Source organism: Polyergus mexicanus, unplaced genomic scaffold (assembly GCF_030449975.1).
Source record: "Polyergus mexicanus isolate NDT 795.1 unplaced genomic scaffold, iyPolMexi1.0 SCAF_4, whole genome shotgun sequence".
In the NCBI taxonomy this organism is placed as follows: Eukaryota; Metazoa; Arthropoda; class Insecta; order Hymenoptera; family Formicidae; genus Polyergus; species Polyergus mexicanus.
In genome coordinates, this window is record NW_027223324.1 from 5,879,779 (window position 1) to 5,895,972 (window position 16,194).

The following is a 16,194-nucleotide window of genomic DNA, read 5'->3' on the forward strand; positions in this document are numbered from 1 at the left end:
CTACGGGGGGGCTCCACTTCCGAAAGATATAACCTAACCGAAACCTATTTCTGATTTAAAACCAAAATTTGGTTTCGATTACGTTATATAACCCATCTATGACCCTGTATCTATCTCATAAATGTAAACAAAAACATTTCCTACATCCTCTGCAAGAGATAAAATGTACACAAATATATCACTGTTCCTAATTTTATTTTATAATACTTCAAAGAAAGCATTAAAATTGTGAAATTTCAATTTATTATATCTTCTAAACGAATGCTTTTTCCTACTTTTTTCTTGCGGGGAATTACTCAGAAGAACCTAACCTCCCTTACGACATATTTAAATAGCGATACAAAATCGGTGAGGTATAAGCTTTTATGCATATTTACCAATAATATATTACGTCATGTTAGATTTAATATGTCAAATTTGGCTTAAATATTTAAATATTTCAATTAAAAAAATACAAAGAAATATTAATTAGTTGGATGAATTTCGAGTCGAATTAACAAGTTTTTTTTCTCAATGTGCGTGAATACTTTGATAATAAATTTAATATTGGATTCTCCATCGATACATTGATACGAATCGAAAATCAATTAATCGCATCACCGTTATATTCTCCTGGCAAATATGTCGAAAGTTTAATAGAAATCAAGTTACGTACAACGTCCTCCGATATAACGCAAAAGCCTTCGGCTATTTGCGGAGGGTTATCGTTGGCCTTTATATACACATTGTGAAACTCTCGCGCGACTGTCGATATATTTTTTATTTAAAAGCCGCGTCACATACAGGCTGGAAAATCGCGTGCTGTTATCACCGACGATATTGCGCACTCGCGCGATATGGCGGTATCGATTTCCCGTCGTATCGTACGTTGTAACGCACGTTCCCGTGTGCGTGCGCGCTATATCACCGAACGACGTGGAGACGAGAAAAATTCGACGCCGATAACGGCAATTTCGCCGTCAATTTGATGGTCAGCGAAGCTGATCGGCGGTGGTGGCGTCGTCGTTTCCTCTAATAACACGCCAGATTGATCTAATGCGCCCGTGTCACGTGTTGTGCATCGTCACCGTGATTCGCTTCCCGCGGTCGCTTTCGTTAATATCTAATTAACGGCTCGATCGGCCATCCCTTCCTATCTTACTGTCTGGAAAATATGCGACGGACAAAACGGCGTATTTTTCGGCTTTAGTTTCGAGAAAAAAAATATATTAAATGTATATATTAATGATATATTAAATATATTAATTAAATGAAAGTATATGAAAATATGATGACTCGTAATACAGGGTGTTCCGTAAAGATCATAACAATGTTTAAGGATAAATTCTTGAGATCACTTTAAGATGATTTTTCCTCAGCAAAAATGTCGAGAAACATCCTTTTTCAATTTTTTCCATCATATATCTTTGTAAGCCTTAAATTAAAATTCTCTCTCTCTCTCTCTCTCTCTTTTTCTCTTTCTCTCTCTATTAAGGGGTTACATACACCACACCTAGCGGTAGAAAAAATACGGGGAAATTTGACAATTTTTTTTTCATAAAAAAAATTTGTTTATTAAAAAATCTCTAGCTGCATCTTAAAGTAAATCCTTTAATGTATATTCGATAAAATTTTCATTAATAAATATTGAAAAATGTGACGTGGAGACATCATCTCCTGGAAGCTGTTCGACGATGCGGTAAACATTGTAGTTTCTCCAATTTGTATCTGGAATCAAGAAACCATAAAATTTTCTTAAAGTATATATATGAAAAAGAAGAGAAGTTTTTGTCGTAGTCGATTTTTAAAATCTTGATTTTTCAAAAAATGACGGCCATTTGAATGCAAAGATATGATTTTTTTCATCTGATACCTTCGCATTCAAATGGCCGCCATTTTTCTAGCTATCAAAATTTTAAAAATCGGCTACGACAGAAACTTCCTTTTTTATATACTTTAAAAAAATTTTTTGGTTTTTGATTTCAAAGATAAAAATTAGAGAAGCTACAATCGTTACCGCATCGTCGAACAGCTTCCAGGAGATGACGTCTCCACGACACATTTTTCAATATTTATTAATGAAAATTTTACCGAATATACATTAAAGGATCTACTTTAAGATGTAGCTAGAGATTTTTTAATAAAAAAATTTTTTTTATTAAAAAAAATTGTCAAATTGCCCCCTGTTTTTCCTATCGCTTGATGTATGTAGCCCCTTAAAGTAAACTCTATCTGACATTAACTAAAAAATGTAGTTTTACTCTCTATAAATTTTAGTTTGTAAAAATCTCTTCTTTTTTAATCACTTTTAACATGGAAATTATTGATGCCTCGAAAAATCATCTTAAACTGATCTCAAGAATTTACTGTTAAACGTTCTTACAAGACACCCAGTATATACACGCAAGCTGGCCTTATATTTTCTCGCGACGAAGCGATTAATATGTAAATGTGAAATATAATGCAATTATCTTATATTCTTTGCAATTCATTTTAACATTGTAACGCCTCGCTTTTATCGGTCCGCGACTGTGTAAACCTTTAACACGGTCGCTGCTGCATAGCCGCTCGTTAATGCAACGAGTTGCAGTTGTTGCAACCTTGCGGAATTTTTTCTTTTTGTTTATTATTATTATTTTTTTTTTTTATCACCCACACCTCTCGCCTCCGAGAGCAGTCCTCGATATCACCTATTTTCAGAGAGATCGACCCACGTCAGTCGCGGGATATTTTTGCGACTGAACGGCCATATATCGGATGTTTATTTTCGAAGCCTGAAACGAGGAATGTGTAAACAGAGACTGTGTAAACCTACACGATATCTGCATAGCCGCCGTTGATATCGCCTGCTTATGCACTTGCCGCTCGTCCTGGTATAGTCCTATAATAATAATTCAGGACTAAAAAATGTAACGTCCGATCACAACACACAGTTTTATTCATATTTAGAACTAGTTGAACGTGAAATAATATAAAATGAAATTGTAACAAATATCGGGATATCTCGATCAAAACCGATTGAATGGTATCGTGATTCGTGTCTCAGAATTATTTTATTTATAAATCGAGTGGTTTGCCTTCGACTTGATAATGAGAAACAGACAACGGGAGTTAATGATGCGGAAATGTATAATGTTATATCTGGGCGTGAGAATATTTCGAATATCCATCACATTTTCCGCGTAAAACGTTGATACAGTAGTGATGCAATCAGTCTCCCTCGATACAGTCAACAATACTGACGTAGGCTGGAAAAGACGTAATAATAAGATTAAACGAAAATGGCTGATCGGGGAGTAATTGACCTCTTTAAATTGCACCTTAAAAGGACATAACACACTTTACATTATAGACATAATTTAATACACAAGATGTGTGCATTTGGCGAGACAAAGCGAGCTAGGCAAAGATTTTCTATATAAAGCTCCTTTAAATCGTTGACAATTTTTTATATTAATATCGATATTAATATTAATAAATGTACAACGTATAAAATTACTTGACAGAAATTACTTGAAGCAGGAAATAGCTTCGAAAAAGAGTTACGTTTACTCTAAGTATCAGTCGGATACGTAGCTTTCTCTTCGTTGAAGAGAAAAAGGAAACACGCGTGATCGATCAACAATTTGAGCAAAATTATCACATGTCATTATTCTTTGACGCATCTCTCGTTTCACCTCGTGTCACGCAAAGAGAAATTTTTGCCATCGGGTGTATTTGACGTGTGAAATAACGTTCGATTTTTTTGGAGGGGGGGGAGGGGGGAGGGGGGAAAGGTCATAATTTATATAATTTAAAAAATTTTTCTTTCTCTTTATTCGCGTTTAATTTTTCATCTATCGACGGATATCGGCAAATCGGCGATCATCGATCACGATTAAAGAGACTCGTTTAAGGATATATATGTCATATGTCAAAATATTGAGAAAAGCATGAAAATTTCATGAGAAGATTATTTCTTTTGAATTTCTGTTTATGCAAAACCTGAGCACGAATTTTTTGAACGGTTTGGAAATTATTTAAGTTTAAAATTAATACCGATTTTTATGGAAAGTCGCATATCGTAGCACTTATTAACAAATTTGACAAGGAGAAAAAAAAAACATCTCCAGCGAAATAAAAATTTTCACACATATTAATAAAACTCGTAATAAATATTTGTGCAAAATTTGATTTAGATTTACTTGCTCATTTAAAAAATTATTTACTAAAAATTGTACAAAAATACTTATTGCAACCCAATCATCTTTCTGTAAATATTATTCATTTTTTCGGGTATCCACGATGAAAAGTTTTTGTCATAAATTAGGAAAAAATATCAATTGCAAATATTTTCTTTTACGAGGACGTTAAAAATCATATTAATTTGTGATATTTTAATTCTTTTTATAATCCGGATTTATTTATTTGATTTTTCAAACAGTATACACGTAATACATTTTCTTTTTTATATTTTGACAGTTTTTGTACAGCCATCCTTACATCCTTACATTGGTACACATCTTTTTCCTCGACGACACATCTTTTTACGATGCAACTACGCGATTTATATGTATGTCCAGCCGTTAACATTCCTTCTTACGAGAATACGAGATAGTGACTAATGGAGTACAATTTTGGGATGCCATCCGAATATCTCGCCGACAACGGATAAGCGAGATAACGAGGCAACTTTTGTTCGACACGTTTAATCTTAGGGCGGCTTGCGTCTCGGAGGTAAATGCGCGTAGGGAAAGTTTAATCGTGCGCTCATTAATTTATGCTACGTTCGATAAATGATGATCGCGCAATCGTCCGAGACGAGAAATTACCGTGTTTAAACTCGTATCGCTCGACATGTGGCTCATCTTATCTCGAATCTCAACATCTATATCGAGAGTATTTTTCTGATAATAAGGCACCGTAGCTTAATTTTCTCGTAGCTTCTTGAGATATTGCGACGGAGCATCTTTAATGCATTTTATTGTACTTTGATTACTGTTATATCTACTAATGCATTTATCAAGTAAGTCATGAGAAAAGGCAATACATAAAAAAGACACGTTGGTGTTTCGATTCTTTGCTTTTATGATACTTGGATATCTTTTGATACCTTTATCACAGAAAATATCGTATCTTTATCAATCGCTGTTTTAGTCATCCACAAATTATGTTTGTTTTAATTTACAGACTTTATTCCTATACATTTTCTATTCTTGCTTTTTCTTTATTTATTAATTTATTTAATATTACTTATCCAATTAGCAAGCGATGTAATAAAAGTCATCCTTCGCAGCATCTATATTTGTCGCGTTATTATATTCTACAAATTCGTTTACCAATATTCGTTAAGAACATATAAATCATAGGGAAAATGTTAAAGCTCTTTTACTATTGACATAATACGCTTCTATAATCTGACTCTTGTAATATTATAATAATTATTATTAATTATTATTAATTTATATAATTTAATTATTAACTTTCCGAATCATTAGATTATGTTATTAAAGGAATGGTAATTACCTAAACAATTTTAAATGATATGAGAAAGACGCAAGAGCAATATCCAATCACTTATTAATGACAGAAATTTCGCGATTCTATTAATGAATAGAATTACGTATAAAAATATAATATTTTATGGGTTAAATTTTAAGATACTATCAAATTATTAAGATTTAGATTTATGAAATATTACGCGTGATTACTTTTGAATTATAATTAAGACCCCACCCCACAAAAAAGAAATTAATATAAAGTGTAAACACCACACACATTATTTACTTCTAAATATATTTATACATCCTTATGTCATGTATCATATGTCAAAGCATTGACAAGCATGACAATTCCGTAGATTATCCTACCATTTCTTCTGAGTATCTGTGCAAAACCTGAGCACAATTCTCTTAACGATTTGGAAATTATTTAAGTTTAAGAGTTAGTATTGATTTTTTTATGGAAAATCGCGTATTGTAGTATTTATTGATAAATTTGACAAGGAAGAAACATTACCAGCAAAATAAAAATTTCCATATATATTAAGAGAACTTTATTAAATATTTGTACAAAACTTAACTTTAAATTCACTTACTTGTTTAAAAATTATTTGCCAAAAATTGTAGAAAAATATCGTATCTCGAAATCTTTCTGTAAATTACTCTCTTTTTTTTTTTTTTTTTGTTTCTTGCAATTGATTTCAGGAGATTTTCACGATCAAAACTTTTGTCATAAATTAGAAAAAATATTAATTACAACTGTTTTCTTTTACAAAGACGTTAAAAACCATATTATTTTGTGATACTTTAATTCTTTTCAAAATCCGGATTTATTTATTTGATTTTTTAAATAGTATAAACATAAGAGAATTTTTTTAATATTTTGACAGTTTTTTGCCACTATTGTACAACCAAAACATCTACAAATATTTACTTTCGGCTCTCTCTCTCGGCATCGCGGCGACTCGCGTGACTTTCTTCTATTTCTGTATCACGCGAATCGTAGGAACGTCTTATATCTACGCGTCTTGTCTTTAGTATTATTCTTCGACATATGAAGAAGATTTATTTTCGAAATAGTCAAGTTTTACGATCGTATTTTTTATATACGCGCGTACATACGTATCTTGCGCTGATTTTTCATATTTATTGAGCGAAAAAAATTTGGCTATTCTGGGAGATATTTCTAATCTATTCTCTGTCGTACTCTCTTATAAAAGCGGTGCGATACAAGAATACGTTGAAAATAAATGTAGGGAAAAATATGAAAAAAAAAAAATAATACAAAATATTTATCGCGTTCGTTTGTTGCAGAGAAACGCCGACACAAGGTAATCACAGACACATATGCCACCAAGTTTCCGGATTACACGTTTCTGGATTTGCGGTTGGAAATCGATCAAACCGTATTTCGAAGCCGTTCGACGTTCTGCGTGGAGATAAAGCCGAAACAGGGATACTTGCAAAAGGCGGAGCAGCAATTTCCCGGATGTCCGTATTGCCTCAACCAGTACGCCAAGGTAAATATTGAATCTTTTGGTGAATTTTTACAAGTAATAAAACTTGCATAAATTGTGACATTAAAACGATGAGATACTAAAATGAGGAATGTAAATTTTTTTAGCTGCGTAAAGGGGACATCGTCACTTGTAGCAATTACTGCCCGTTCGAACTGTTTTCCGGAGTGGAAGGGCGTATGAAAATCGCTGTGAAAGAGCTTCTGAGGTCACCGCAAAATAATCTGAGAATCTTTAAGGACGGCATCGTCGTTTATAATCAAGAGTCGTCACAGAACGATCTCGAGGACGTGCTGAACGAATGGTTTCAGAATGCTACGACAACGAGCAGCGGGCGAGCTCGACGCTCGAACGTCGACGAGTTTTGCAGTTTGGTGTATGCCGCCCTTACGTTGCCTTTTACACAAGAGCAGCTGGAAGAGTCATCCACCGCTTGCTGTCCATGTAATTTTCTTCTATCCGCGAATCAAGCTCCTACGTTCTGCGCCGAACCGGACATGATCGCGAGAGCCGAACGCTGTCTTCGTTTCGCGGGAAAGGCAGGTTTTTTTTTTATGAAGAAAATACATAATTTATCGAAATAACAACTATAATACCTTAACTGTGTGTGTAATTTTTGCTTTTTGTATCGCAGAATTGTAATTTTGATGGCGACGAGTTGCCGAGAAACTCGGTGCTGGAGCGAATTCGGAACATGCAGCGATTGTCTTATGTGAATACCAATTACATTTACGGCATTTACTCAGACTTTGCATCGTTGCTGAATGACGATACGATATATCCCGATTTGATAAAATTACGAGACGAGACTCACGCCAGCACAATCTCTCGCGCTTTACCAGGTAAACTTACGGTATGTAATATCATATTTTTAACGCGAAATCTATCAGAATGCACGAATACATTATATAATGTTTCTCTGTTTCAGAAGGCGAAAGACATAAAAGAAATCAACTCCGACAAGCTTTTTGAGAGCACCGTTACAAGAGAATACGATAACAATTCTAACGGCAACCATAATGCCAGTTCGGAATGTGTCTTATCTACTAATGTCAAGAAAATAGTTGTAAATAGCGATTTCGCGTCGCAAACAGGAATTAGTGCCAATCTAGATACGTGCCGGTTATTTTATGGAAACACAAGTTTGCATAATCAGGAAACTAACGACGACGATGACGGGCAAAAGGCAAATATGCAGATTATCGCCAAACATTTATCGACGTTGCGAAATTATCTTTTATTCGCTACCGCCAGAGATTGCTCGATATTAATGACCTTCCGCGAATTGCTTCCGTAAGTACATTGTTCGAGACAATAGCCCGTATTTTCACCTCATGTTCAAAGCGCCCGACAATTGCATAAATTTTCTAACAAAAGCAAAACTGATGATAAAATTGAGTTAATACAATAGTTTCTATGAGGGGGAAAATGCTTTCCAGTTAATTATTCTTTATAGCTGTTATCTAAATCGTATAACAATTGCCCAATACGCGGTTTTACGATGACTGTATCATTTATTTATTATTATTTGATTTCAAGTGATATAATTATAATTAGATTATAAAATGTATAAAATTATTCGGAAAACATAACGCGCAAGTCAGATAATTAGATGTATCGAGTTTTCTAATGATTGTATTTTTTTTCTTATGCAGGGAAAATTTATCAAAAGTGCCCGTGGAAAATATGATCAAGCTTTCGGAACAACGATCTTTTTTAAGCAGTGTCAAAGTCTCTGATTTAGATCCGAAAAGTATTCACTCTATTGAAAAGCATCGACAACGAGACGTGGATATCTTTGATTCCGTGATTTCTTTATTGGAAAATATTCTTCTCAAGAGTATAGATGATCGCCAGAGAAACAGTATCAATAATAGTACAGTATAAAGATAAAGAGAATTTACAAGGTAAAGAGAATCTATCTATATCATATAAAAAAAATATTCATCTGCACTTAATTGACGATATGCTTACCGATTAGGACGTGTGTTCTTTCTAATAATATATAAAAATCAATTTCAATCCCTCTCTGCAACATTAAATAGATATATCGCATAATATACTATTAAATCAATAATAGTTATCTCTTTCATAGAGCATAACATACCTTAGAAATTACTTTAGAATGAAGATAATAAATAATAAGGAAAAAAAGGAATGCGATATATATTGTTAGAGAAATCGATGATAAAAAAAAAAACATACTGCCCCCCTCCCTCCACCGGACTCTCATTTCTGATTTCTAGTTACATTACTATATACACGCCTACAATTTTGCGATATTTTCAATCTCTCACAATCCAAATGTAATATACAAGGATTTCATATTATTGTTCTTTCTTTACCTCTCGTTGACTTTATTCAACTTTTAAAACAAATAATGAAGAAGATCTGCATGGTTAAATCAATATAATATAAAGTAACAATTATCTCAAACCTCAACTAAATCTTAATACACATCCTTTCTTCTTTTAATATAGATTTCGAGTTGTGTTTTATCTATATTGTTTGACGTATGTACTCATTTATACATATATACAAATAGATATTACATAACAGATGTATAGATTAACTGTTTAAAGCTATTATATTTACATTAATCCTTTTATTTTTTTTCTATCACTTTTTTTTCTTCACTTGTCTATAAAAATATAGCGAGAAAATACGATTTTCGCTTCTCATATTTACACTAAAAAAAAGAATCTTGAAATTTAAATCTGTCTCGATATGAAATATGAATGGTATTTGTTGCTTATATATTTGTTATATATTTTACTTTTTTATTTTTATTTTTATTTATAATGAATAGTTAATGATTAATCAATTCGCACAATCAATATCCACGATTAACGATTTGAAAATGTGTTATAAAGATTAATTAATCGAAAATCACAATATTCGAGTTTTAACCGAACAGTACCGCGTAATTCATTATAATCAATTACATAAAAAAATTTTTTTGATTAATGTTAAATAGAAATTTAAAGAATAAGTTTATCTTTGTCACGATTATGAAAAATTAAAATTAATTTGTTATTACTATTTTTTATAAATTTATATTTTATGATATATTCAATATTATTATTTGGAATTTATTTTTTATCTAGTTTTTTTTTTGCACCTTGAAAAGAGAAAATTATTATTTTTAATTAACAGAATGAGACACTTCATATTGATTTGCAATGTATTTTAATTTAATTTAATTTTTTCTTAATTTATATAAATCATACTTTTATTTCTTTTGAGATGTAAAACTTAGAAGAGAAAGAGAGAGAGAGATAGAGAACGTGCACACGCGGGTAATAATAATATACAAATATATTTATTATCTGATACGGTACTTTTTCTAATCAAAACTAAAAGATGAATTTCATTCGTTCAAATTTAATATGCCATAATAGTTTATCCATCCAAGTTAAAGTTTAAAGAACATAAATTATTCGGCTCATATATAGTTTATTTATACGTACACTCAATATTTCGCAGCGATGACGAAAACTATTTGGCACGCAGTCTTCGAAGACGCTTACTTTTTGTATACAATACGGCATATAATTATAATAAACACACTGGTATCCTTATCAAAACTAACTAACAATTAATAATAATAAATAACTAGTAATTATCAATCCACACGATTAATAATTTGTATCAAGATGATCGTCATGAGTCATTTATCGCGAGAAGTAGACATTTGGCAAGATTATATACATCTGTGTATTTATTTTAAGTAATACTCACAAGTAGTAATATTCACAGTAATATTAAAGTTATATAAAAGATTAAAGTTATCAATTATTGTTTGGCATACTGTTTTATATCTCGATGAGCAATAAGCAATAAGCTTTTTTTTTTTTACTAACAATGCGCTTGGATTCGAGGTTATTAATAATTTTAATATAATAAATGATCGAATAAATAAATAAGCAAATAAATAAATAATAATAAAAAACAAATATAAATATAAAGATTCTCAAGATTATAATCAGTTTAAAATAGGAAAATATGGCAATAAGAACCAAGTGTGGTACATAGAGCGTATACATGTTTTATTATGAATACGACATTATTATCAATATAAAAACCAGTACAAAAAAAAATTGTAATAAAAATTAGTTTAAACGTAGATTAAGTCGTAGAATCTTAGCCGGTTATACAAATTAAAAAATGTGGTCGCAGGTATAAAAACCAAAATCGACATCTTTCATATCATCATATTAATAAAGAAAGTATAGTTTTCGATGTCTCTCATTAAGAGGATGACTAACTCCTCGATTGGTATAGGCCGGAAATTTAAAAATTCAAAATATGTATGATCATGACGGTACGTTACAATTTCAAATATACAAATAAAAGAAGTAACATAAATAATAATAAAATTTTAAAATATTGAATAATTAATATTAACTTAATAATTTTAAAATGATTGTCTCTGCAAGAACTATTTTAAACTATGCATTATTTTCCTCCTCTTCCTTTTCTTTTGCCTTTTTTTTGCAAGAAGCTGCAATATTGTTATTTGTAATCGACGAGATCTTCTCCATGATAGCTTTCGCATTGCATCTATTAAGCAAGTTGCAAAATAATCAAAGCCATCTTTTTATGGAACGCTTTTAAGCTCATTCAGTAGTTGTCGAAAAAGATTCACTATATGCATTTGCTGCAATAATAAGGATTAATAAATTGGTGAAAAGAAATCAAATTATATCATAATCACAGTCAATCGATCTAGTTAATCAATGATCTAATCAATAATTCTTAACTCTCATTTTATTTTTTAATCAACTCATTATATACACACACACACACACACAAAATATTCAAACACTTTTATATTTTTTTTACAATGTGGATAAAATTAGATCAGACTAATATATTTGTTATTTAAAAAGTTATTACCGGTGGTTTAATTCATGCAAGAAGAGGTTAAATTAATAATAATCATGGTTCAAAGAAAATAACAAAATATATTTATTTATTTTTAGACATTACAGCAAATGTTTGCAGTCTAATATTATGTTTTTTTATAAATTTGTTTAATAACTCTTCAATATCTGTATCGTCAATCAACTCATGATAAATGTTTAACATTGAAATGTCATTTAATCGATCTTGAGACATTGTTGATCTTAAATAATTTTTTAATCTTCTGCAAAAATGACCGTTCGTTCGTACATGAGAATGCCGGTATTGTCATTAAAAGTTTGACCAATTTTGTGATTTGGTCACGATTGGAGCGACCGATCTTGCATTCATCAATTTCTACAATCTCGCCAACACCTCCAATTTGACCTTTATCGTCGAATTGTTGGTCGAGAGCAACCATGCAGACCTCTTGGCAAAAAGAAAATCTGTCAGCAACAGTTTCCCGCGAAATTTGCTGACCTTCTATAATACTTTCCCTCACGGGAATCTCTTCATCCAACTACCATCTGCTACAACAGTTACGGAATACTGTTTATAATTTCTTTTTTCTCAAGAGCGAGTCGCTTTTTAACTTTGCCAGCCATTTTCATATTTTCTATAGCTGTTCTCTCGAAAACATCGATTACATTTTCTCGGAATTTGATGTAAGTTTTATCGGACATACATGGAATATTCATAGCACACAGCTTTTCCAGCTGGGCAAAATAAATTCCAATTATAACAGTTCCTGCTGCAGCAGCTGTATTAATGTCCAATGTTTTTGGTTCAGTAGGTTCAGACCAAATGTCAGTTTCATAATTACACATTGGCACTTGAAGAACAACTGCGTCATTAACCCACGACGATTAAAATTACTGGGTGTTTGTTTGATAAAGTATCCGAGGAGTTTCTGGTTTCGGGGGGTGTCGGGAAAAACAGTTAGAATCCACGCGCACTCACTCTGGTCCGAGCCGCACTTCGCAAATATTCTCAAACGTATTTCGATGATCGATTTCCGATTGATAAAGTCCTTGTGGTCACCGAGAACCTTGAGAACACCGGGAGATTGATCACTAGATCCGATCCGAATCGCAAAACCGAATTCCGAGAGCCTTGTAGACTTTTCTAAAGGCAACGTGCGTTACGAAAGACCGGTACTCACAGAATGATCGAGAATCACCGGAAGGGTCGATATCGACGCAGGAGCGCGGAAAAGGTCCTGAGAGCGTGCTTGTGATTGGATGATAGCATGGCGCGATGCTGATTAGATTGATAAGACAGGCTTTGGGATTGGGTTGAGGTCGCGTACAAGAGAGAAAAGGAAGAGAGAGAGAACACTAAAAGAGAAGGACCAGAGTGAGTGAGACGACGTTGAGGAGATTGCGCAAAAGTCGCGAGATTTTCTGAACAGTGTTCAATTTTTAAACTGGCACTCTATTCCTCGCGCATGATTATTGAATGTTCTGTGGATTTCATTCCACATATAAGAAATGTCGACAATACGACAGTCTTCAGGCATGCTTTCGTGGATATGATTCGTATCCAGAAGGCCATTTTCGATAACAAAATCTTTGTTATCTTCGCAATATTTGATATTTCGTTTGATATTATACAGGCTGAGTTTTTTAACCTGAAACTTTGAAATATCTCGAAAAATAAGCACTGAACGAAAAAAATGTTGATAATCAAAATTTAATCCTTCCGCGGGGGAAATACATTAGTGTTAAAATTCGTCCCCCACCCCCCACCTCCTGGGGGGGAGGGGGGGAAACTTTGAAATCTTAAATGGGAACCCCTATTTTTTATTGCAGATTCGGATTCTATGGCTAAAAGGACGTAGGGTTTGTCTGAAACATTTTTTACGATTCATGACAGATGGCGCTGTAATCGATGAAATTTAATTTTTTCGATTTCTCCTACTGAGAACCTATGCATACGATTCTGCAATATGTTTGCAATAAACAATACCACGTTTTCATTGTAAATAATCGAAATTAGTCTTAAAACGAACTTCTCATATTTTCAATGACTGACAAATTATTTGTCAAAAAACCACTATCGTTTATTATCGTTTATTTTATCGTTTATAACGCACGTAACAGTCTTCTGTGAGATAAAACCCGAATATTAAAAAGTACTACTTATTTTTTCCATTGTGTCCATTCTTTCGATTTCTTTTTCCATTGTTTATTCTTTCGCTTTCTTTTAAGATTTTAAGAACTTCTCTCTTTGATCACACACAATACAAGTTACAGACAACTGGACTATGCTGTATTAGTTGCCAGAAATGGGTTCTGCGGCTCATTTCTGTATCTACTATTTCATCCTTATCACAGGGTTCACGCACGAGAATCTAAACACACTTTTCTTATTCTATTATTCTAAATAAGAGCCAAAACGTTTATGACTTGTCATTAACTGGATCAATCCAATCATCTCACCATGATTCCTGTTCAACCATGACCCATAGTTGGAAAGAATAACTGCTCGTGGTCTAATGCCCGATAAATTGGGCCTATTTAAATAGAATTTCCATTGCTTACGCATTATCAGATTTTTATTGGTTTACGGAGTATTTACCGTGATCTGAGAGTGCCGAATTCCAACGCCGTGATTTTGACACGACGATTCCCCAGAAAAGGGTGCGTAGATACCAATAATAGTATGACAACTCGCCGAGCGCGTGATTGACACGTGCGATATGAAATATAAGTTTTGCCCTTATAAGCACGATAGTTACCGTTGAATCATATCGTATTCAAACTGCATATCATAAATCATGCAAAAATCACAGGTTTCTTTATATTACAGAATTTCCTCTCGAACATTTATCAATTCGCTTAATTCATTGCATGAAAAGATCGGTAAAATGTATGAAATCGGTCTATCTTTATATTTTTGAACTTACTAATAAACTTGAATAGGAAACTTAAAATTTTTGAATTTCTGTCTAAAATTCAGTTTATGAAAAGGAGAAAGTACGAAAGATTATAGGAAGGAAAAAAATATATATATATAGTATATACATATCTCGTATATTTTGTTTAACTACAGTATGCGATTTTTTAATTGGTTATAATAAAATATATATTATAAATATATTAGATAAAATATACATCGCATTATCAAAATCACATCATTATTAAAAAATATACATAGTTAATAAAGCATATCATTGCAAAACATACATTATTTATAATGTAATCTAACACATATATATATAATACACATATAGTATATATAGTAATATACAGGTGATATACGGGTGTTAAAAAAAAAACCATTCAATATTTATATGGTAGATAGGTCACACCATACTGACAAGGGGAACATCAGATTTTGTCCCTCCGATTTTGCCTAGTCTGCGGTATATTATAGTCCTTTTCCAATCCATACCTCTTGTCAGAGGATGGTGACCCCTCTACATACATCTACGGTGTGCGTCTTTTTATAATTTTCCGCATACATATGGGACAGTTTAAGGATCGGCAAGAGTGATGGCCAAACTCAGAATTTAGAGACCCTCTAATAAGAGACTGGCCATAAGAGGGCCACTTTTGATTGGTCTGCCATTTTTCGTCAACTCCCGCTCATATTCAAATTTCAATTATTCTATTTATTTAAAATGTGAATAATATTAAATAATAAATATTATAGAAATACAAAAAACTAGTTTTTATATTGATCTAAATAATTTATATTAAAATAATTTTTTATATATTTAATGTTTTCTCTTCTATGAAAACTTAAGTAAAATTTAAGTAAGGGTAAGGAATAATTTATAAAGGTAAAAACACTTTTAACATTTGCAAAATTTATTTAAAAAAAGTGTGTACAGCCATAGATTTGCTATCATATCTTCTCTTAACATTAATATTTTTTTTGTTTATTATTCTTAACCTAAATACCACAAATCTTTTAATAATTTTTAAAAACAATTGATGGCAATTTATAATATGTTCTGCGGCAACCTGACTAAAGTTAGAAATTAAATAATTTTTCCAATTAATATTTTCGATATTAAAATATTTTGAATAATGTCGGAACATCTTTTCTAATAATATAAATAGTTTAAATGTTTTTACATTGACAAAAAATAATGAGTTCTTAGAATAACATTTTATTTGTACTAATTTTGTAAAGGAATACTCTATTGAAGTTTCTGATGTTATAGATTTTATGCAATTGTTACATGTTTTACATATTTTCATAATGGATCTTACAATATATCCAGCAATATTGTATAAAGAATTTAACTCAAGAGTTGTTAATTTTTCTGTGGAATTTTTATTAAAAGATGGAATTTTATCAAT

The 16,194-nt window shown here is 31.9% G+C and overlaps 1 protein-coding gene across 5 annotated transcripts in view; it reads left to right on the plus strand.

The window, feature by feature from the left end:
- Ipk1 (Inositol phosphate kinase 1) overlaps nt 1-9,975 on the plus strand; it is a 103,276-nt gene extending 93,301 nt beyond the window's left edge. For 3 of the 5 annotated variants that reach the window (XM_070294278.1, XM_070294279.1, XM_070294280.1), the window contains exons 4-7: nt 6,774-6,979; nt 7,084-7,515; nt 7,611-8,269; nt 8,632-9,975. In XM_070294278.1, the coding sequence (XP_070150379.1) occupies nt 6,774-6,979; nt 7,084-7,515; nt 7,611-8,269; nt 8,632-8,863 (1,529 nt within the window). In that variant the 3' untranslated portion in view covers nt 8,864-9,975. The remainder of the gene's footprint in view (nt 1-6,773; nt 6,980-7,083; nt 7,516-7,610; nt 8,270-8,631) is intronic. The other 2 variants (XM_070294282.1, XM_070294281.1) reach the window with 2 other exon arrangements.
- The last annotated feature ends 6,219 nt before the right edge of the window (nt 9,976-16,194 follow it).